At 44.3% G+C, this 24,698-nt stretch overlaps 1 protein-coding gene across 1 annotated transcript in view; it reads right to left on the bottom strand.

Moving 5' to 3' along the window:
* The window catches only part of tshr (thyroid stimulating hormone receptor), a 78,958-nt gene extending 61,510 nt beyond the window's left edge, over nt 1–17,448 (bottom strand). Inside the window, exon 1 of the mRNA XM_060829005.1 lies at nt 17,282–17,448. Within this exon, the coding sequence (XP_060684988.1) occupies nt 17,282–17,448 (167 nt within the window). The remainder of the gene's footprint in view (nt 1–17,281) is intronic.
* Nucleotides 17,449–24,698: the final 7,250 nt, after the last annotated feature.

The raw sequence follows: 24,698 nt of genomic DNA, 5'->3' as shown, positions 1-24,698 counted from the left end.
CATTCATGAACAAATGCATGCTTTCCCAGGCTTCACCTATTCAAACAATTTCATTTCGACTATAAGACATAGGAACAGAAATAGGCCATTCGGCCCATCAAGGAGGAGAAAGTGAGGACTGCAGATGCTGGAGATCAGAGCTTAAAAATGTGTTGTTGAAAAAGCGCAGCAGGTCAGGCAGCATCAAGGGAACAGGAGGATCGATGTTTCGGGCATAAGCATCGCGGCGGTGGTTTATGCAGCGGCCGCCTGGTTAATGGCGCCCGAGTGCTTCCGGAGGCCGATCATTCCTGAAGAAGGGCTCATGCCCGAAACATCGATTCTCCTGTTCCTTTGATGCTGCCTGACCTGCTGCGCTTTTCCAGCAACACATTTTAAGAATTCAGCCCATCGAGTCTGCTCTGCCATTCCAGAAGATCATGGCTGATCTGATAATCCTCAACTCCTCAAAATCCCCATAACCCTTGATTCCCTTCCTGACTAAAACTCTGTTTGTCTCAGCCTTGAGTACAATTAATGACTTAGTGAGAGGCTGTGACTCTAATTTCCTGACCTCTGCTCATATCACATTTGGCTTTTCTCTGGAAGTTAGGGATCACTTCAACTTTTTTTGAACATAAAACAGGACAGCACAGGAACAGACCCTTCAGCCCATCATATCTGTGCCAACCATAATGCTATTCTAACTTCCCATCTGCCTGCACATGGTCCATATTCCTCTATTCTCCAAATGTTCATCTGTCTGTCTAAATAATTCTTAAGCTTTGCTTTCATATCTGCCTCTACCACCTTCCCTGGCAGCAAGTTCCAGGCATCTACCACCCTCTGTGTAAAAGCATTTCTCGCACATCTCCTTTAAACTTCCCCTTTCTCTCTTTAAAACTTATGTTCCATAGTATTTGAATTGAGTGGCGCACTGGGCCATTTCAAAGGGCATTTAGGAGTCAGACACATTGCTTATCAGCTTCATACTTCCTGCAATCTGAAGTATGCGGAAATGATGCTGGAACCAGGTGTTAAAAAAGTCAACGCATCCTCGGGCAACTTTGATGAGAATTTCTTGAAAGAATATCTTTGGGCTACAGAGCTGAGGTCCATAACTTGACAATGGAGCTTTATCAGTCTGAAAAAGGGAGGGCTGATCATTCTTCTCAGGATCACGCATTGGAAATGATGGTTCAAATGTTGAATTTAGGTGAAGTGGTTCAAGGGTAGACGTCAATTGGATCAGGATGAGCTGATATGACTTCAAATACACATGCTCAGTCATAGAATCATACTGCTCAGAAAGTGGCCATTCAGTTCCTCAGGCCTGGGCGATTCTTTGTAAGAGTTATCCAATTACTTTTGGCAATTAGTTCCAATGATTTATTTCCTCTTCAAGTGTTTATCCAGAAAGTTATTACTGAATCTGATTACATTTGAAGTCAATGGTACTACTATGCAGAAAACCTAACATATACGTGCAAATTCAGAATATATATTGAGCACATGGAGTAAAACAGTTCATAATCTGGAGCGCACAATTCAACAGCTAGCTGTATCCACTATAACTACAAATGAAAACAACTTCATCCTGAAGTCAAGGCAGGACTTTACTCCAGATTACTGTGATAATTTACCTTAAATGACCTACGAGAACAATTCAAGTTCTTTACGTTGTGAGACAAGGAACAAAATCTCACAAACACTCTCCTACATAAGAAGGAACTGCTTTGGAATGTGAGACCTGATTTATTGAGAAGCTGTCATTTTTCCAGAGTACGGGAGCAGGAAAAGGGATGGGGAGACACAGGAAGTACAGGTGACATGGTTAACAGAGACACACAGATTGTGTGGCATCAAAAGTTCTGAAGGAGGGTCACTCGACCCATTTCCTGATTTCTACTCCACAGATGCTGCCAGACCTGCTGAGCTTTTCCAGCAAATTCTGTTTTTGTTGTACAAGCTCTCTGGGGATCAATAGGATATCTTAGCCTCACTGCACAAATACTAATGTATGCATTACAAAAGTCATGTGAGCAGGCACAGGAAGCTGCACATGTACAGATAGTCAAGTTATACACCATGAATGACAGCTCATGTTGGCAACAGACATCTGATTGAATCTTTTTTAACTTTTGAAAAGTGCATTTCCTATCACAACAACTCACTGTATAAAAAAGTTTTCTCCTGTGGACCATGTTTCTCCTACCGTATAGATATTTGTGGTAATTTGAAATTTGCCAAAAGAATAAAAGAGTAAAAGAATATTAATGTAAATAATATCCTGATCATCTGCAGAAAGTTTTACCATTGAAGTAACAGCATTATTTGAATATTTTGGCAGTCACTTCGCAAGCAAACTTCATTTACACGCGTGCCAAAATAAATAACACACGTTTCTATTTTTTCGGAAAGCAGCAGAATCTTTGAGCCGCTGCCTACAGGTTATGTGAGTAGTTTCCAGTGTACAATATCGTACCAGCTCCAGGCAATGGGCCATTATTAACCACATTGGCAATCCTTGCACGAATATCAAGACAAAAGCAAATTGCTGCAGATTCTGGCAATCTGAAATGAAAATAGAAAATGCAGCTCAGGCAGCAGCTGAGAAGAGAAAGAGTTAGTATTTCAAGTTGCTGACCTCTCTGAAGGTGAGCAATGTTGACTTCAAACCCAAAACCAGACGAAATAGGAATACAAATAGTCGGTTCAGCCCCTCAAGCCTGCTCCTCTCCTTTCCCCATAACCTTTGATTCCCTTGGTGAGCATGAATCTACCTATCTCAACCTTAAAGTTGCAGAAGGATTCTGCCCCCACAACTCTCTGTAGGCAAGCAGGAGGCTGGAAGAACACAGCAAGCCAGGCAGCACCTGGAGGTGGAGAAGTCAACATTTCGGGTGTAACCCTTCTTCAGGACTGGTGCTGACACGGGGACTTCTCCACCTCCTGGTGCTGCCTGGCTTGCTGTGTTCTTCCAGCCTCCTGCTTATCTACCTTGGATTCCAGAATCTGCAGTTCTTTTGTCTCTAACCAAGTTTGTACCACTGCAAAGTCTCTTCAAAGGACAGCCATTTTGAAAACGTTCTCTGCATCTCTTAGATGTGCACTCAGTGACCTGCAGCTCCCCTAACACCCATCCCTAGTCCTGAAGGAAGGTTACACCAGAAACAGTGACTTCTCCACCTCCTGGTGCTGCCTGACTTGCTGTGTTCTTCCAGCCTCTTGCTTGTCTACCTTGGATTCCAACATTTGCAGTTTTTTGTCTCTAACCACAGCTCTCTGTGGCAAGGAATTCCAAAAACTCACACTTTCAGAGAGAAGAAATTCCTCCTCCTCTCATTCTTAAATTTGCACCCCTTCATTCTGAGACAGTGCACTCTGGCGCTGGACTCTCCCATGGGGGAAACATCCTCTCAGCATCTACCCTGGAAAACCCCTTAAAAATCTAATGTTTTTCACCAGCATCACCTTCCATTCTTCTGAACGCCAATGAGTAGAGCTCCAACCTCTAACATTTTTCCTTATTGGATAAACTTTCTGCATCCTAGTGAGATCATCCTAGTGAAGCTTAACTGAACTGCCACCAATGTAGCAATAAAGGGATCAAAACTGCTCGCAGTACACAAGATATGGTCTCAGCTGCACCTTGCACAGTTGCAGCAGGATGTCCCTACTCTTATACTCCGTGACCACTTGAAATAAGGGCCAACATTCCATTCTCCTTCCTGATTACCTGCTACACCTGAGCTAGCTTTCTGTGTTTCTTGTCCAAGTAGCCCTAAATCCATTTGTGTTGTAGCTTTCTGCAGTTTTTGGCTGTTTGAGTGATTTTTTTTCATTTTTTTCTGCCTTCCAAAATGAACAACTTCACATTTTCCCACACTGTTCTCCATTTGCTGAATTGTGTCCCATTCATTTAACCTATCAATGTCTGTCTGTAAACTGTCTGTATCCCTCTTAACACCTGCCTTACCACCTATTTTTGTGTCATTTCCAAATGTGGCTACAATACATTGACTTCCTTCTCATTAATATATACTGTAAACAGTTGCAGTTCCAGCACTGATCCCCATGGATTCCCACTGGTCACAGGTTGTCAGCCTGAAAAAGAATGCCTTCTCCCCACTCACTGTTTCCCGCCCATGAACCAATTCGCCATCCATGCCAAAGTACTACCTCCAACAACAAGATGGCGATTAACACAGCTGCAAGTCCATTCAAGCTGAATTATCAGATGCACCAAAGAGGGCTGTTTTAAAAGCAAAATCCTACAGATGCTGCAAGTCTGAAATAAATACAGAACATGCTGGGAATCTTTATCAGGTTCACTCATCTCTGGAGAGAGAAACAGACTGATGCTTTGAGTAAATGTAACTGTTCTTCAGATCTCACAGCAAATTTCCTCCGCAACTACCACTATCAAGCCAGGGATCAACTCTGATTCAGTGGAGCGCTTGTCAGGAACCGCACCAGTGTATACCCAAACACAAAGGGGTGTCAACCTGGTGAAGTGACCAAACAGGACTACTTCCATGGCAAACAGCATAAGCAGCAAGTGATAGACACAGCTCAGTGATCCCACAACCAACAGATCAGCTCTAAGCTGTGCAATCCTTCCACATCTAGTTGTGAATAGCAATGGAATTAAATAACTCACCAGAAAAGAAGGCTCCACAAATATCCCTATTGTCAATGATGGAAGAGCCCAGCATGTCCGTGCAAAAGATAAGGCTGACGCATTTGCAACAATCTTCAACAAGAAGTACCGAGTGGATGATCCATCTCAGCCTCTTCCAGTTGTCCCCAGCATCACAGATACCAGCCTTCCACCGATTTGAATCAGTCCACACGATATCAAATATATGGCTGGAGCCTGTGGACGATCTAAAGGCTATGGGTCCTGACAACATTCTAGCAACAGCTTTCCAGTGCACTTACCACACTGGCATCTACCCAACAATGTGGAAAATCGCCCAGATATGTCCAAATACAAAAGATAGGACTAATACAAACTGGCCAATTACCAGTAAAGTGATGGAAGGGGTCATCAACGATCCTATCAAGCATCACCTGCTCAGCAATAACCTGCTCAGTGATGCCCAGTTTGGGTTCCGTCAGAGCCACTCAGCTCCTGACCTTATTACAGCATCAGTTCAAACATGGATTAAAGCATTGAGTTTCAGGGGTGAGGTGAGAGACATCAAGGCCACATTCGACCAAGTGTGGCATCAAGGGCTCTGAGGAAAACTGGAAGCAATTGGTATCAGGGACATACTCTCCAGTGGTTGGAGTCATACCTGGCACATAGAAAGATGGTTGTGGTTGCTTGTAGTTAGTCATTTCAGCTCCAGGAGATCTCAACAGCAGTTCCTCAGGGTAGTGTCCTAGGCCCAATCATCTTCAGCTGTTTCATTAATGACCCCCCCCCTCCATCATAAAGTCTGATTATTGCACAATGTTCAGCAGCATTTGCAATTCCTGAGATACTGAAGCAGTCAATCTTCAAATACAGCAAGACCTGGAGAATTTCTAGGTATGGATTGAGAAGTGATAAGTGACATTCACGTCACACAAGCACAAGGCAACAACCATCTCCAACAAGAGAGAATCTAACTATTATGCTTTGACATTGATAGCATTATCATCGCTGATTCCCCCACTATCAACATCCTGGGGCTGACCATTGATTAGGAACTGAATTGGACTAGCCTTACAAAAATAGTGGCTACAAAGCAGATTGGAGGCTAGGAATCCTGCAGCGAGTAACTCACCTCCTGGCTCCCCAAAGCCTGTGCACTATCTACAAGGCACAAGTCAGGAGTGTGATGGAATACTCCCCACTGTTCTGGGTGGGGGCACCTCCAACAAATTTCAAGAAGCTTAACACCATCCAGGACAAAGCAGCCCGCTTGATTGGCACCACATCCACAAACAGCCACCCCCTCCACCAGCGACGCAGCAGCAGTGTGCACAAGATGCACTTTAAAGGAAGATTTTGAGGAAGGGTCATTCGACCGGAAACATTAACTCTGATTTCTCTCCATAGATGCTACCAGACCTGCTGAGCTTTTCCAGCAATTTTTTTTTGTTTCTGATTTACAGCATCCACAATTCTTAGGTTTTTATTTACACTTCAGAAATCCACCAAAGATCCTCAGACTGCACCTTCCAAACTCACATACACTACCATCTAGAAGGACAAGGGCAGCAGATACATGGAAACGCCACCCACCTGCAAATTCCCTCCAAGCCACTCACGATTTTGACTTGGAAATATATCGTCATTCCTCCAGTGTAGCAGAACCTAATTCCTGGAATTCCCTCCCTAATAACATTGTGGCTCTACCTATAGCACATGGACTCCAGTAGTTCAAGAAGGCAGCTCACCACCACCTTCTCAAGGGTAAATGGAGATGGATAGTAAATGCCGGCCCAGTCAGGGAAAACCCACATGGGAGACTGGTTAGCAAGGTTAGATCCCATGGAATACAGGGAGAATGAGCCATTTCGATACAGAACTGGCTCAAAGGTGATGGTGGAGGGTTGTTTTTCAGATCGGAGGCCTGTGACCAGTGGAGTACCACAAGGATTGCCACAAGGATGTGAGCTTAAGAGGTAGAGTTAGTATGTTTGCAGATGACACCAAAATTGGAGGTGTAGTGGACAGTGAAGAAGGTTACCTCAGATTACTACATGATCTTGATGAGATGAGCCCAATGAGCTGAGGAGTGGCAGATGGAGTTTAATTTAGATAAATGGGAGGTGCTGCATTTTGGGAAAGCAAATCTTAGCAGGACTAATACATATAATGGTAAGGTCCTAGGGAGTGATGCTGAACAAATAGATCTTGGAGTGCAGGGTCATAGCTCTTTGAAAGTGGAGTCGCAGGTAGATAGGATAGTGAAGAAGGCATTTGGTATTCTTTCCTTTATTGGTCAGAGTATTGAGTACAGGAGTTAGGAGGTCATGTTGCAGCTGTACAGGACATTGGTTAGGCCACTTTTGGAATATTGCATACAATTCTGGTCTCCTTCCTATCAGAAGGATGTTGCGAAACTTGAAACGGTTCAGAAAAAATTTACAAGGGTGTTGCCAGGAGTTGGAGGATTTGAGCTATAGGGAGAGGCTGAACAGGCCGGGGCTGTTTTCCCAGGAACTTAGGAGGCTGAGGTTTACAAAATTATGAGGGACATGGATAGGGTAAACAGACAAAGTCTTTTCCCTGGGGTTGGGGAGTCCAGAACTAGGTATAGGTTTAGGGTGAGAGGGGAAAGTTATAAAAGAGACCTAAGGGGCAACCTTTTCATGCAGAGGGTGGTGCGTCTATGGAATGGGCTGCCATAGGGAGTGGTGGAGGCAGGTACAATTGCAACATTTAAAAGGCATTTGGATGGGTATATCAATAGGAAGGGTTTGGAGGGATATGGGCCGGGTGCTGGTAGGTGGGACTAGATTGGGTTGGGATATCTGGTCGGCATGGACGGGTCTGTTTCTGTGCTGTACAGCTCTATGACTCTATGATTGAGCAAATAAAATATTGCATTTTAAAGTAAGAACAGTATATTATTTATAGCATTAATATAATTTTAATACAATTTTACACTTCTTTTATCATTTAATTCAACACTTCTGTTATCTGCTGAATTTGTATGTTTTTTATTTATGATAGTTATATGTTTTCCCGTGCGATTACTTACACTGTCCATACATTTTCCTATGATAATCACAATGCAATTTAGTCTTAGGCTATAGATTTGTTTCCTGAATAAAATACCTTTGTTATTATTTTTATAAATATCATTGTTATTATCAGTGTCTACTCTCTGCAAACATTATGAGTTTAAAGATCACTTTGGGGTCCCATAGTCTCAAGTGACACAGCACTTTTTGCAGAAATCAAGGTTCCCTTCAGAAGGAAATTAAAAAATCTTCTGATGCTATTCTGAAAGAGAACTGGGAAAGTGCCCCATTTCCAGGGCAATATTTATTCCTCAATCAATGTCACTGAAGTAGCTTATCTGGCCATTGGTTATTGTAAGTTGTTGACTGGTGATTATAAATTGTCTGTTACATTTCCTACATCCCAATACAGTAATGAGTACATTGCAAAAGTCCTTCAGTGGCTGTAAAATGCTTTTTTTTCCAGAATTGATTTAAAATTCTTTTCCCATTTTGGCATAAACTTCAAATGTTGATTTACTGACGTGATGCAATATCTAAGTTGAGTGAACTGAATGCATTGGTTTTAGATTCCGTCTTCAGGGTATAAACATCAAAGTAACTAGCTATTGATCTGTTAATTGTGAAACATGCTGATCGAAATTTGACTGTCCTGTTTGTCTACATTACAGCTGTGAGTACACTTTGAAATTAATCCAGTGGACTGCAAAGTGCTTCGGGATGTTAACAATCATTGCTAAGTTCAAATATTCACTTTGGATAAGAATCACGAGCACTCCCCAGTGACCTGTATTGATAGAGACATCTTTAGTAGTGGTATGCTCTAAGGCAGCACAGGTATGGGTAAACACATGCTCTAAGGCAGCCTGGGTATTGGTAAACACATGCTCTAAGGCAGCATGGGGTATGGGTATACACATGCTCTAAGGCAGCACGGGGTATGGGTAAACACATGCTCTAAGGCAGCCTGGGTATTGGTAAACACATGCTCTAAGGCAGCATGGGGTATGGGTATACACATGCTCTAAGGCAGCACGGGGTATGGGTAAACACATGCTCTAAGGCAGCACGGGATATAGGTAAACACATGCTCTAAGGCTGCACGGGGTATGGGTAAGCACATGCTCTCAGGCAGCATGGGGTATGGGTATACACATGCTCTAAGGCAGCACGGGGTATGGGTATACACATGCTCTAAGGCAGCACGGGTATGGGTAAACACATGCTCTAAGGCAGCACGGGGTATGGGTATACACATGCTCTAAGGCAGCACGGGTATGGGTAAACACATGCTCTAAGGCAGCACGGGGTATGGGTATACACATGCTCTAAGGCAGCACGGGTATGGGTAAACACATGCTCTAAGGCAGCACGGGGTATGGGTATACACATGCTCTAAGGCAGCCTGGGTATTGTTAAACACATGCTCTAAGGCAGCCCGGGTATGGGTATACACATGCTCTAAGGCAGCACGGGTATGGGTAAACACATGCTCTAAGGCAGCGCGGGTATGGGTAAACACATGCTCTAAGGCAGCACGGGGTATGGGTAAACACATGCTCTAAGGCAGCACGGGATATAGGTAAACACATGCTCTAAGGCTGCACAGGGTATGGGTAAACACATGCTCTAAGGCAGCACGGGATATAGGTAAACACATGCTCTAAGGCAGCACGGGTATGGGTAAACACATGCTCTAAGGCTGCACGGGGTATGGGTAAGCACATGCTCTAAGGCAGCATGGGGTATGGGTATACACATGCTCTAAGGCAGCACGGGGTATGGGTATACACATGCTCTAAGGCAGCACGGGTATGGGTAAACACATGCTCTAAGGCAGCACGGGGTATGGGTATACACATGCTCTAAGGCAGCACGGGTATGGGTAAACACATGCTCTAAGGCAGCGCGGGTATGGGTAAACACATGCTCTAAGGCAGCACGGGTATGGGTAAACACATGCTCTAAGGCAGCACAGGGTATGGGTAAACACATGCTCTAAGGCAGCACGGGATATAGGTAAACACATGCTCTAAGGCTGCACGGGGTATGGGTAAGCACATGCTCTCAGGCAGCACGGGGTATGGGTATACACATGCTCTAAGGCAGCACGGGGTATGGGTATACACATGCTCTAAGGCAGCCCGGGTATGGGTAAACACATGCTCTAAGGCTGCACGGGGTATGGGTAAGCACATGCTCTAAGGCAGCATGGGGTATGGGTATACACATGCTCTAAGGCAGCACGGGGTATGGGTATACACATGCTCTAAGGCAGCACGGGTATGGGTAAACACATGCTCTAAGGCAGCACGGGGTATGGGTAAACCCATGCTCTAAGGCAGCACGGGATATAGGTAAACACATGCTCTAAGGCTGCACGGGGTATGGGTAAGCACATGCTCTCAGGCAGCACGGGGTATGGGTAAACACATGCTCTAAGGCAGCCCTGGTATGGGTAAACACATGCTCTAAGGCAGCACGGGGTATGGGTATACACATGCTCTAAGGCAGCCCGAGTATGGGTAAACACATGCTCTAAGGCAGCACGGGGTATGGGTAAACATAGCAAAGAATACAATTGTACTTAACAGCTCAGCTTTCCATCAGTGATGTCTTCGAGGCTGACTTGAGGTTTTTGTTTTGGATCAGGTGGCTGTAGATTGTTAATCTCTTTCCAAAGGCTGAAGGACATATTCCCAGCTGACACCTGACTGCAGAATTGAGGGAGTCCTTCTTTTTTGGTTATTTGTAAGAAACGATGTAAGAGTGAGTCCTCACTTCAGGTGGTCATAAAATCCCACAAAGAACCCCTACAGTGTGGAAACAAGCCTTTTGGTCCACACTGACCCTCTGAAGAGCATCTCACCCGTATCCATCCCCCTAGCCTACTTTTCCCATGGCTAACCCACCTAGCCTGCACACGATTGGCAGGTAGCACAGCCAAACCACCTAAGCTGCGCATTTTTGGACTTTGGAAGGAAACCCTCACAGACACAGGAAGAATGTGCAAACTCCACACAGTTGACTGAGAGTGGAATCGAATCCAGGTCTCTGGCACTTTGAGGCAGCAGTGCTAACTACTGAGCCACCATGCTACATAACCACAATGAAGGAAAGCAGGGTTGTGCTCAGTGTTGGCTCTAACTTATCTCTCAACTAATAAAATGGCAATATACCACAAATGCTGGAAATCTAAAAGAAGCACTGATACTAAAACAAGTGATCTGGTCATTTCATTTTTGCTGCTTATGGGAACTTCCCTTGCACAGATTGATACTCTTGCTTCCTACATTACAGCAGTACGACATGAAGTTAAATGTAGGAAAATGATCGCTACCAATGTGGTACACCAACAGTGAGAAACAGGAAGATAGGGCAGATCAATGGTTGCCTTGAGACTTCATGCAGAAGGGAAGGCTTCAGATTCTCAGGGCATTGGGACTGATAAGAGTCATCTATTCAGGAGAGGTGTGTTAATCCTCAAAGGGACTGGAACCAATATCCTTGCACGGAGGTTCACCTGTGAGATTGGGGTCCTGTAGAATAAATAGGCAGGCCAATGGGCACCAGCTTACAGTAACAGAAAAGACAAACAAATGGATAGAGTGAGAGTATCAGTTTGTACTTGAAAATGAATATTAGATTAGAAGAGACTGAGAATGACTATGAGAAATGCAAACTCATAAACACAAATCATTGGTCAGACCACGTTTGAGTACTGTGGATGTGGGTTTACTCGCTGAGCTGGAAGATTGATTTCAGACATTTCGTCATTCTACTAGGTAACATCTTTAGTGGACCTCTGGGTGAAGCACTGTTGATGATTCCTGCTTTCTATTTATATCTTTGGGTTTCTTTGGGATAGGGATGACTTTTCCTGTGGTGATGTCGTTTCCTGTTCTTTTTCTCAGGGGTTGGTAGATGGGATCAACAAACACGTCGAGTTAGACCCCATCTGCCACCCCCTGAGAAAAAGAGCAGGAAATGACATCACCACAAGAAATCATCAACGGTGCTTCACCCGGAGATCCACTGAAGATGTTACCTAGTAGGGTGACAAAACGTCTGGAAATGGACCTTCCAGCTCAGCAAGCAAACCTACATCCAGAACCTCAACCTGAGCTACAAATCTCAAAATTAGAGTACTGTGTTCAGTTCTGGGCACCTTATTTAAGGAAGGATGTTAAAACCCTATGAGAGTGTGCAAAGGAGATTTACTGGAATGACACCAGAAATAAGGGATTTATTTCCCAAGAGGAGGTTGAGTTTTGCCCCTTCTCTAATAGGGCCATCTACATAATGATTGAGAAAGTTTTCTTGAACACACTTAACAAGCCCTTTACAGTATGGCGGTTCCAGTCTATATTTGCAAAGTTAAAATCCCCTGCTATTACAACCCTATTTTTCTTAAGGGACATAGGTAAGGTAGATAGTCAAAGTCTTTTCCCACTTGAAAGGGAGTCCAAAACTAGAAGACATAGGTATAAGTTGTGAGGAGACAGATTTAAAAGGCACCAGAGGGGCAACTTTACCACATAGAGGGTAGTGCATGTATGGAATGAGCTGCCAGAGGAAATGGTAAAGATGGGTACAATTACGACATCAAAAAGACATTTGGACAGGTACATGGATAGGTAAGGTTTAGAGGGATATGGGCCAAGTGCAGGCAAGTGGGGCTAGTTCAGTTTAGGAAACTTGGTCAGCATGGATGAGTTGGGCCAAAGGGTCAGTTTCTGTGCTGAATGACTATGTGACTCAAAATTGGGGGTACCCTTCTTGGAGCAGAGCAGATTAAGACGTGACCATATTGAGAACAGAACTAAGGAAAATATTCGATTTCCACTCGTTGGTATGTTAGTAAGGCGTGGCCATAATTTCAAGATTGTCAGTAAGAGAGTGAGGAGAAACTTCTTCACTCAGAGAATTGTTTGGGTTTGGAATGCGCTGCCTGGAAGGAGGTTTGAAAAGAGAGCTGGATATATATTTGACAGTGAGGAATTTAGAGAGCTATGAAGGTAGGTCGGGAGAATGGAATTAGTTAGGTAATTCTTTAAGGAGCTGGTACATTCACGATGGGCTGAATGTCCTCTTTCTGCACTATTCTATGATTCTATGGCAGCTCTAGACTCTGAATGCACAAGGTGTAGTGGGAAAGGTTAATGAGTTACAAACAAAGGTAGCTCTCTGTGAATATGGTGTAACAGCAACACCAGGCACTTGGCTTAAAATGAATGAGTACAGTACTGGGTGTTCACATTCAATGGTGTAATGTGTTCATGAAAGGCAGTAAGGAGGAAAAAGAGTGTAGCTACAATCCTGATTAGCACTGGAACGTGAGGATGTCCTTTAAGGGGCAAGGACAGGAAATAGTGGAGGCTGGTACAATTACAATATTTAAAAGGCATCTGGATGGGTATATAAATAGGAAGGGTTCAGAGTGATATGGGCCAAGTGCTGGCAAATAGGACTAGATTAGTTTAGGATATCTAGTCAGCATGAACGAGTTGGACCGAAGGGGTTGTTTCTGTGCTGTACATCTCTCATGACTCAATGACAGAATCCGTTTAGTTAGGTTTGAAAAGTCAAAATGGAATGATCACATTCCTGGGGGCATTCTATAGACCTCCAAATAGCAAGAGGGATAAAAGAGAAAATCTTCAGGCATGTCAGAGAGACGGGCAAGAGCAATAGAGTGATGTTACCGAGGGATTTTAATTCTCATTGAATTCGAGAACCAGGTCAAATGTCAAAAGTTGAGAGGAAAATGTGATTTGAAAAGAGAGATTGTGAGAACAGAATGGTTAAAATAAAACATCATCTCAAAATGGTGTCAACCCATCCAAATAACAAGCAGCAACAAGAGGTGGGAGGGGTCCATTTGGGTTAAAGAGGTGATAGAGAGTGATAGGCACAGGGCAAGGCTAGAATAGTTAATTAGTAGCTTTACAAAGGAAGAGAATGCTGACAAAATACTTGTAAAAGGGGCATAAGTAATGAACATAGATGGAATACTAGATGGAAGACGAGCTAAGTTCAGTGTCTGGGTGGCTTGCATCCAAGGCTGCTGAAAGAAATGCAATGGAAATAGTAGAAGAGTTTGTAATAATCTCCCAATCTTCCCCAGTACAGGGATGGAGAGAATTGGAACCTGGCAAACAAGTCACCCATGATCTAGAAATAAACTACTACCCTGAAACATTCCCTCTAAGCTATGCGGTTGCTGGAAAGTTCCACACACATTATTTGGCCTATCGATGATGGCTTCCAGAAACTGCCGCTGTGCAAAAACCTCCAATGGAAGGGAACACTGCAGCCCAGCCAATTTAAGCATTGGTTGTGGGTTAAAGTTTGAGAAATACTAATCGAGGTTAAAGGCATCAACAGTTAATCAGAGAGGTTTGAGTTAATCAAGGTAGGCCAGAACAGATTTGAGAAAGGCAGATTGTGTTTGACTAAAATTAAACAAAGCATTGCGAATGCTGAAGAGCTTAACAAAAACAGAAATTGCTGGAGAAACTCAGCAGGTCTGACGGCATCTGTGGAAAGAAAGCATTTAATGTTTCGAGTCCAGTGATGTTAACTCCGCTTTCTCTCCACAAATGCTACCAGACTTGCTGAGTTTCACCAGCTATTCCTGTTTTTGTTTTGTGTTTGACTTGGGTAGTGTTGTAGAACAGAGGGACCTAGGGATTCAGGCACATAATTCATTTATGTTTGTGTCACAGGTAGAGAGGGTGGTTAAGAAGACATTTAGCACACTTACCTTTATTGCTCAGACCTTTTGACTACAGGAGTTGGGGTGTCATGTTAAGGTTGTACAGGACATTGGTGAAGCCACTTTTTGAGAACTGTGTGCAGTTCTAGTCGCCCTGTTATTGGAAGGATGTCATTAAACTAGAGAGGGCCCAAAAAATATTTACCAGGATGTTGCCGGGTATGGAGCGTGAGAGTTATAAAAATAAGTTGGATAGGTTGGGACTGTTTTCACTGGAGCTTAGGAAGTTGAGTGGTGATCTTATTGAGATTTATAAAATCATGAGGGACATAGATAAGGTGAATAGCAAAGGTCTTTTCCCTAAGGTGGGGAAACTCAAAACGAGAGGGCATATTTTTAAGAGGAGAGGAGAAAGATTTGTAAAGGACATGAGGGGCAACTTTTCTTTTACACAGAGAGTGGTTCGTGTCTGAAATGAATTGCCAGAAGAAGTGGTGGATGCAGGTACAGGTGCGACGATAAAGGACATTTGAATAAGTTATTGTATAGGAAAGATTTGGATGGATATGGGCCAAGCACAAGCAGGTAGGACTAGTTTGCTTTGGGAACATGGTTGTCGTGGACAAGTTGGACTGAGGGGTCTGTTTCTATGCAGTATGACTCTATGGCTAATCTAATTGAATTTTTTTGCTGAAGAGAATGCCATGAACACTATCTCAGATGGATATCAAGGAAGTACATTGTGGATTATGCTGATTGAAGCATGGTAGGTCGTGGTGTTCCTCAAGGGACAGTGTAGGAGCACTGATTTTTGAGATGTAAAAATGATTTCGATACTGAGTACAAAGTAATATTTCAAAATTATCTGATAATATTAAACTTGGAAGAATGGCAAACGAGAACAAGACCAATTAATTGCAACAGGACGCAAATTAACTGGCAGTCAAGTGCAGATGGAATTTAATACAAAGAAGAGAAGGGTGGGAATATTTTGATTTAATGGCACGGTCCTAAATAGCATACAAGGACAGGGGGATCTGGGAGACAATAATAGCAAAGCACTGGAATCTGGTACCTAGCAAATGGAGAAGCCAGTACAAAAACAGGATGTTGTGCTGAACCTGTATTAAGTTTTGGTTAGACCACAACTAGAGTATTGTGTCCAATTCTAGTTCAGGAAGGACGTTGGGGTTCCTTACAAGATACTTGGGAAAACTATCACCTGCAAGTTCTCTTCAAAGCCACTCGCCATCCTGACTTGAAAATATATTGCCATTCCTTCACTGTCGCTGGGTTTCCTGGAATTCCTTCCCTCAGGACATTGCAGGGCCAATCTACAGCGTATGGACTGCACTGGTTGAAGAAAGCACCTTCTCCAGGAGGAATAGTCAATTAATGCAGGCCCAGCCAGTGACGTCCACATCCTCCAATTAATTTTGACAAAAATATGTCCAAGCCTTTTGCCTAGAAAACTGCAGGTGCTGGAATCCAAAGTAGACAAGCTTGCCTGCTTTGGGACATGCCTGGCTGCTATCTCACTCGGAATCCTGGGAGAAAGCTGTTGTTTAAGGAGGAACTTCTTCACCCAAAGAATTGTGAATTTGGGGAATTCCCGGCCCAGTGAAGCGGTTGAGGCTACCTCATCGGATTTTATTTTTATTAGATTCTCTACAGTGTGGAAACAGGCCCTTCAGCCCAACAAGTCCACACCGACCCTCCGAAGGGTAACCCACCACCCTCTGAGTAACGCACCTAACATTATGGGCAATTTCCCATGGCCAATTCACCTAACCTGCATACCTTTGGGCTGTGGGAGGAAACCAGAGCACCTGGAGGAAACCCACACAGACACAGGGAGAATGTGCAAACTCCACACACACAGTTGGCCGAGGCCAGAATCGAACCTGGGACTGTGAAGCAGCAGTGCTAACCACTGAGCTACCGTGCCACCCCACGATTGAATGTTTTTCAGGCAAAGATAGTAAAGGGATTAAGGGTAATGGTGAGAGGGTGGGTAAGTGGAGCTGGGACCAAGAAAAGATCAGCCATGAACTCATTGAATGGTAGAGCAGACTTCATGGGTCAAATGGCCTACTCCTGCTCGTAGTTCTTCCGTTCTCAACAGGCAGCCTGCGCTCCAACTCTCAGTCAATGCAATGCTGAAGGTTTTGAGAACATGGGTGAGAAAGTTAAAATGAGAAAATAAACAGAGGATGCTGGAAAACAGAAAAAAAACCAGAAATTGCAGGAGAAACTCAACTCTGAAGAACTGAATAAGTGTGACTGGACCCGAAGGGTTAACTCTGCTTTCTGTCCACAGCTGCTGCCAGACCAGCTGAGTTTTTCCAGCAATTTCTGATTTTGTTTTTGTTGAAATTAGATTTTAAAAACCGAAAGAACTGCCAGAAATCAGAAACAAAAACAGAAATCGCTGGAAAAGGCCCAGCATCATCTATGGAGAGGAAATGGTTAATGCAAGGAATCCCTGAGCTCACCGGTTTGCAAACACCTTCCCCCAACCCCTGCAGCTACACAGAATGGTTTGAAGACAAGGTTTACAAAGTGCTCCTGTGTTCCTATGGATGTTTCAGTGTCCATCCTCTCAGGCTGCCTCTCCCCTGTGCATCCAAACCAGGCGCCACTCCAGTGCAGAAACAATGTGGGGCAGGCGGTTAGTGCAGAAATGGGGTTAATGGGCAATCCAGCCGTTTTACCGACAATGCATCCATCAAACTCTCTCTCTCTCACACACATCCATTATTCCTGTCCAGTCAATCCCCAAGTTGCAGGTAAACTCTGGGGAGGGGTGGAGGGGGGACAGACTGGGGAAAGGTCGGTCAAATTAACTCTCTGCGGATCAAAAGAAGGTTGTTTCAAAAAGGACAGCAAGGTACTCACATCTTCTCGGTGTTCAGGGGAAAGGGCGGGATGTGATCGATGAATTTACAGGTTATCTGGAAAATATTCCACCCTGAGCATTCGCACACACTGGGGCAGCGATCAGCGGCGCTCAGTCGCAGGGAGACAGTTGTAATCACCAACACTGGCAGATCCTGCACTTTCATCCTCCTGATCAATGCCACTCGATTTTAGTTTTGGGTTGGGCACAGCTGTGCCTTCCTTTCTCTTTCCGCCCTCTCTCGCTGTAAAGTTTCCCCTCTTCACACTGTGTAGCTGCGAATCCCCAATTGCCCCCAGAGGTGGTTTTCTCTACCTCTCAGCGCCAGGAGCTTTTGCACGGGACAGACTCAGCTTCACGCAGCAAGGCGAGCACTGAGAGAGTGTTTTCCAGAGCCTGCACACTGACAGACAGGTCATCTCCCATCGACCACTACAAGAAGTAAGTCAATTTTTTTTCCAAAAATAAAAACCCAGTTAAAACTTAAAGAGCACAAGGCTGAGTTTATGATAAAGCATGTTTGTTTTTCAAAAGGAAAACACCAGCCTGTTTTCAAATCATAGAAAAGTTACAGCCATCCAACCTCTGGATAAACTGGCTCTAATCTTATTCATTCACGGAATGTGGATATTATTGCCCAGGCCAACGTGTATTATCTATCCCCAACTGCCCAGAGAGCAGTTAAGAGTAAACCAACATTGCTTCAGGTCTCCATTGTTGGTCAGACTGGGGAAAGGTGGAAGATTTCCTTCCCCAAAGGGCATCAGTGAACCAGATGGGCTTTTACTAACAATTGTCAACAGCCTCATGGTCATCATCAGACTTTATTTTTAACAAAATTGAATTCAAATTCCACCATCTGCCATCACGGATATTTGAGCCCAGATCTCCAGGACATTACAGGTCGAGCCGTGGATGTGGTGTATATGGACTTCATCAAGGCATTTGAGAGGGTTTCCCATTGATAAAGTCAGGAAGTATTGGAAACAAGGAAATGTGGCTATCTGGATTCAGAATTGGCTGGCTGACTGAAGGCAGAGAGTGGTTGTAGATGGAAAGTATTCTGCCTGGAGGACAGTGTTGAGTGGGGTCCCGCAGGGCTCTGTTCTTGGGCCTCTACTCTTCATAGTTTTTATAAATTACATGGATGAGGAGGTTGAGGGGTGGGTTAGTAAATTTGCACAAAGGTTGGAGGTGTCGTCGACAGTATGGAGGGCTACTGCAGGCTGCAGCGCGACATAGACAGGATGCAGAGCTGGACTGAGAAATGGCAGATGGAGTTCAACCTGGCTAAATGCAAAGTGATGCATTTTGGAAGGTTGAACTCGAATGCTGAATATGGGATTAAAGACAGGATTCTTGGCAGTGTGGAGGAACAGAGGGATCTGGGTGTGCAAGTACATAGATCCTTCAAAGTTGCCACCCAAGTGGATAGGGTTGTTAAGAAAGCATATGGTGTTTTGGCTTTCATTAACAGGGGGATCGAGTTCAAGAGCCGCGAGGTTTTGCTACAGTTCTACAAGTCCCTGGTGAGACCACACTTGGAATATTGTGTCCAGTTCTGGTCGCCCTACTGTAGGTAAGATACAGAGGCTTTGGAGAGGGTGCAAAGAAGGTTTGCCAGGCTGCTGCCTGGACTGGAGGGCTTGTCTTATGAAGAAAGGCTGAATAAGCTCAGACTTTTCTCTCTGGAGAGAAGGAGGAAGAGAGGAGACCTGATCGAGGTGTACAAAATAATGAGAGGAATGGATAGAGTCAATAGCCAGAGACTTTTCCCCAGGGCAGGATTGACTTGTACAAGAAGTCATAGTTTGAAGATATTAGGAGGAAGATATAAAGGAGACGTCAGAGGTAGGTTCTTTACACAGAGAGTTGTGAATGCATGGAATGTGTTGCCAGCAGTTGTGGTGGAAGCAGAGTCATTGGGGACATTTAAGCGACTGCTGGACTTGCACATGAATAGCAGTGAGTTGAGGGTGCGTCGGTTAAGTTACTATGTTTTATATGAAGATTAAATCTCAGCACAACATCGTGGGCCAAAGGGCTTGTTCTATGCTGTACTTTTCTATGTTCTATGTTCTATTACCAGGGTCACTAGATTAATGAAGGGCTTATGCTCGAAACGTCGAATTCTCTATTCCTGAGATGCTGCCTGGCCTGCTGTGCTTTGACCAGCAACACATTTGCAGCTCACTAGATTAATGGTCTAGTGATAAAACCACAAGGCTATTTATTAGCTGCCTTTTCAAACTGGACAAAAAATTCCAGACTAGGAGAAAGTGAGCCCTGCAGATGCTGGAGATCAGAGTTGAAGAGTGTGGTGCTGGAAAAGCACGTCAGGTCAAGCAGCATCTTCATTCCTATGAAGAGCTTATGCTCAAAACGTTGACTGTCTTCTGCTCGAAGGCTGCCTGACCAGCTGTGCTTTCCTAGCACCACTCTCTTCAATGATGAATTCCGGAGATCCACCAAATTTTCCCCCCATCCCCTCTAATCTTTCTGGGAGAAAGTGAGGACTGCAGATGCTGGAGATCAGTTGCAAAATGTGGTGCTGGAAAAGCACAGCCGGTCAGGCAGCATCCAAGGAGTAGGCTTAAGCTCGAAAGGTTGACTCTCCTGCTCCTCAGATGCTGCCTGACCTGCTGCCAGACTTTTCAACTCTGATCTTTCTACCATCACCTGAAATCTGAGCTGACTGGCATTTGACCTCTACACAAGGGGAAACAGATCTTCTCTGTCTGCTGTATCCACGCCCCTTGTTATTCTGCACTCCTCAATGGGAGGTCATGTTGCGGCTGCACAGGATATTGGTTGGGCCACTGTTGGAATATTGTGTGCTTTTCTATCAGAAAGATGTTGTGAAACTTGAAAGGGATCAGAAAAGATTTACAAGGATGTTGCCAGTGTTGGAGGATTTGAGCTATAGGGAGAGGCTGAACAGGCTGGGGCTGTTTTCCCTGGGGTGTCAGAGGCTGAGGGGTGACCTTATAGAGGTTTACAAAATTATGAGGGGCATGGATAGGATAAATAGACAAAGTCTTTTCCCCTGGAGTTGGGGAGTCCAGAGCTAGAGGGCATTGGTTTAGGGTGAGGGGGAAAGATATAAAAGAGACCTAAGGGGCAACGTTTTCACACAGAGGGTGGTATGAGTATGGAATGAGCTGCCAGAGGAAGTGTTGGAGGCTGGTACAATTGCAACATTTAAGAGGCATTTGGATGGGTATATGAATAGGAAGGGTTGGAGGGATATGGGCAGGTAGGACTAGATTGGGTTGGGGTATCTGGTCAGCATGGACGGGTTGGACCAAAGGGTCTGTTTCTATGCTGTACATCTCTATGACTCTATGACCTCTCCTGGTCAAAGAAAAACAAACCTAGCCTCTCGAATCTTTCGTCATTGCTGCAATTTTCAAGCTTCGCTGCATTCATGTAAATCTTGCCCGTAACTCTTCCCAGAGCAATTATGTCCTTCTTGTAATGTGGTGACCAGAACTGTATACACAACTCCAGCTGTGGCCTACCCAGCAGCTTATACACTTCCAGCATTACATCCCTGTCTTTCGTTTCAGTACCTCACCCACCCAATGAAGGAGAGCATCCCCAAATGCCTTCAACCGCCTCATTTACTTGTCCTGCCATCTTCAGGACCTATGGATATGCACTGCAATGCCTCCTCTACCTCTCTCAGTACTCCCCTGCTTATTATATATTCCTTTACATGGTTTTCTCTCCCCAAATGCATAATATCGCACTTCTCTGGATTGGACTCCATTTGCTGTTTCCCCACCCACTCAACCAAACATTTGATATCTTCTTGCAGTCAGCATCCATTTCTCATCACTAACAATTAAATTTGATTTATTATTGCCACATGTACTGAGATACAAGCAAATCATACCTTACATCAGGGTAATAGAACAGAATGCAAAATATAGTATTACATCTACAGGGAAGGTGGTGAGAAAAATCAACTCTAATATATGACAGGCCCATACGTCAGATAACATGGTGGCTCAGCAGTTAGTACTGCTACCTCACAGAGTCAGGGACCCGGGTTTGATTCCAGCCTTGGGTGACTGTGTGGAGTTTGCACATTTTCCCCGTGTCTGTGTGGGCTTCCTCTGGGTGCTCTGGTTTCCTCTCACAGTCCACAGATGTGCAGGTCAGGTGAACTGGCCATGCTAAATTGACCATAGTATTCAGGGATGTGTAGGTTAGATGTAATAGTCAGGTGTAAATTTAGGGAAGTGGATCTGGGTGGTTTACTCTTCATAGAGTTGCTGTGGACTTGTTGGGCTGAAGGGATTCTATGATGATTGACAGCGGGGAAGAAGCTGTTCTTGAATCTGTTGGTACGTGTTTTCAAACTTTTGTGTCTTCTGCCCAATGGAGGAAGGCGGAAAAGAATATAACTGGGGTGGGAGGAGTCTTTGATTATATTGGCTACTTTCCGGAGTCATTGGGAAATATAGAGGGAGTCAATGGATGGAAGGCTGTTTTTGTGATAGACTGGGTTGTGTTCACAACTCTCTGTAATTTCATGTGGTCTTGGGCAGAGCAGTTGCCATACCACGCAGTTAAGGAAAGCTTCTTTTGCCTTCTGAGGAAGCAGAGGCATTGTTGTGTTTTTTTTCATTGAATCCCTACAGTGTGGAAGTAGGCCATTTGGTCCATTGAGTCCACACCAACCCTCCAAAAGAGCATCCCACCCAGACTCACCTCCTACCTTATGACTCTGAATTTCCCATGGCTAATCCACCAAACCTGCACAGCTTTGGATTGTGAGAGGAAACCTGAGCATTTGCAGGAAACCTTACACAGACACAGGGAGAATGTATAAACTCCACACAGACAATTGCCCGAGGATGGAATCAAACCCGGGTCCCTGGTGCTGTGAGGCAGTAGTGCTAACCACTGAACCACCATGACACCCCATGTAGCATCCTTGACTGGAGCATCGGTGTGATGAACCAGGACAGAGTTTTGGTGATATTTACTCCTTGGAACTTGAAGCTCTCAACCACCTCCACCTCAGCACCATTGATACATTCCTGAAGTTGATGACCAGCTCCTTCATTTTGCTGACATTGAGGGAGAGATTGTTGTCTTTACGCGTGCCGCTAAGCTCTCTATCTCCTTCCTGTACTCTGTCTCGTTGTTTGAGATCCAACCCACTACGGTGGTGTCATCAGCAAATTTGTAAATGGAGTTAGAGCTGAATTTGACCACACAGTCGTGAGTGTATAAGGAGTAGAGTAAGGGGCTGAGTGCACAGACTTGCTGGGCACCATTGTTGAGGATTATTGTGGAGGAGGTGTTGTCACCTGTCCTTACTGATTGTGGTCTGCAGGTCAGGAAGTCAAGAGTCCAACAGCAAAGGGAAAAGCAGAGTCCTAGGTCTTGTATTTCAACATTATAATTGTGTTGAAATTATAGTGTTGAAGGCAGAGCTGAAGTCAATAAATAGGAGTCTGACATAGGTGTCCTTGTTATCCAAATGTTTCAGGGATGAATGTAGCACCAGGGAGATGGCATCTGCTGTGAACCTATTGTGATGATAGGTGAATTGCAATGGATCAAGGCAGTTTGGGAGGCTGGAGTTGTTGTATGTCATGACTAAACTCTCAAAGCATTTGGTAATGATGGATGTCAGAACCATAGGACATTGTCTGATTTTCCTTTGGCATCGGGATGACAGCGGTCAAATTGGTCAAATTTTATGTTGATTGCAAATTTCCCAATTATGCCTCCCACGTTTCAGTTTAGATCATTAACACAGAACTCAGACAGCAAGAGACCAGACACCGCCCTGTGAAGTACCTCAAGAAAACACTTCCCTTTTTCAAAAATATCTGTTGACCATTAGCCTTTGTTTCCTGTCACTGAGCCAGTTTTGGATCTAACTTGCCACATTCCCCTGTGTCCCATGGGCTTTAATTATTCTGATTAATCAGTCATCTGGCACCTTGTCAAATGCCTTAGGAAAATCCTTGCCGACGCCTTCATAAATTCAGTTACAAAGATACTTTTTGGGATGTGGGTGTTGTTGGCTGAGCCAGCATTTATTGCCTGTTCCTAGTTGCTCTTGAGGAGGTGGCGATAAGCTGCCTTCTTGAACCACTGCAGTCCAGATCCTATAGTGCAGCGTGACCTTAGGGAGGGAATTCCAGGATTTTGAAAAGAAAAAGAATGAGAGGGCTTAGATTTAAAGTGATGAGCAAATGGAGCAAGGGTGATGGGAGAAAACTCTTTTTCACTCAGTGAGTAGTTAGAGTATGGAATGCACTGTCTGGAAATGTGGTCAAGACAGATTCAATTTGGGTCCTCAAGACAAGCATTAGATGATTATTTGGATTGAAATGGTGTGCAGGGATATGGGGAAAATGTAGAAGGTGACACTGGGTGATGAAACCACTGCAGGGATGATGAGCCAAATGGCCTCCTTCTTTTAACAATTCTGTGAGTGTGTGATCCATTACCCTCGTTCATCCTCCTCGTTACTTTCTTAAAACATCTGATTAAGTTTGGTATAATATTACCTTCCTTTAACAAATTGGTATGATATTACCTTCCCTTAACAAAACTGCACGGTGGCTCAGTGGTAAGCACTGCTGCCTCACAGCACCAAGGTCCCAAGTTTGATTCCAGCCTTGGGCGATTATCTGTGTGGAGTTTGCACATTCTCACTGTGTCTGTGTGGGTTTCCTTTGGGTGCTCCGGTTTCTTCCCATAGTCCAAAGATGTGCAGGTCAGGTGAATTGGCCATGCTAAAGTGCCCATAGTGTTATGTGCATTAGTCAGAGGGAAATGGGTCTGGGTGGGTTACTCTTTGGAGGGTTGGTGTGGACTTGTTGGGCCAAAGGGCCTGTTTCCACACTGTAGGGAATTCAATCCAATCTATCTCTAATCAATTGATGCCTTTCTAATTAACAGTTAATCCTACCTTTCAATAAAGCCCAAGATCGAATGGTAGGATTAACTGTTAGCAGTGTAAACGGAAGGGTTGATGAAGAAGCTTCTAAATGTGAGGAGAGCATGTCAATTAGAAAAGAAAGACAAGACAGAGTCAGAGTATGTAGTAGTTCTGAAGGACTAAATTATATTTATTTCAATGCAAGGGTCTTACATGTAAGGCTGATGAACTCAGAGTAAAAAATGAGGTCTGCAGATGCTGGAGATCACAGCTGAAAATGTGTTGCTGGTTAAAGCACAGCAGGTTAGGCAGCATCCAAGGAACAGGAAATTCGATGTTTCGGGCATAAGCCCTTCATCAGGCATTTTTGATAAGGGATAGCATTACAGCTGTGCTGAGGGAGGATATTCCCAGAAGTACATCCAGGGAAGATATTTGGGTGGAACTGAGAAATAAGAAAGGGATGATCACCTTATTGGGATTGTATTGTAGACCCCCCAATA

Source organism: Hemiscyllium ocellatum, chromosome 8 (genome assembly GCF_020745735.1).
Source record: "Hemiscyllium ocellatum isolate sHemOce1 chromosome 8, sHemOce1.pat.X.cur, whole genome shotgun sequence".
Classification (NCBI taxonomy): Eukaryota; Metazoa; Chordata; class Chondrichthyes; order Orectolobiformes; family Hemiscylliidae; genus Hemiscyllium; species Hemiscyllium ocellatum.
This window is presented reverse-complemented; position numbering and strand designations above follow the sequence as displayed.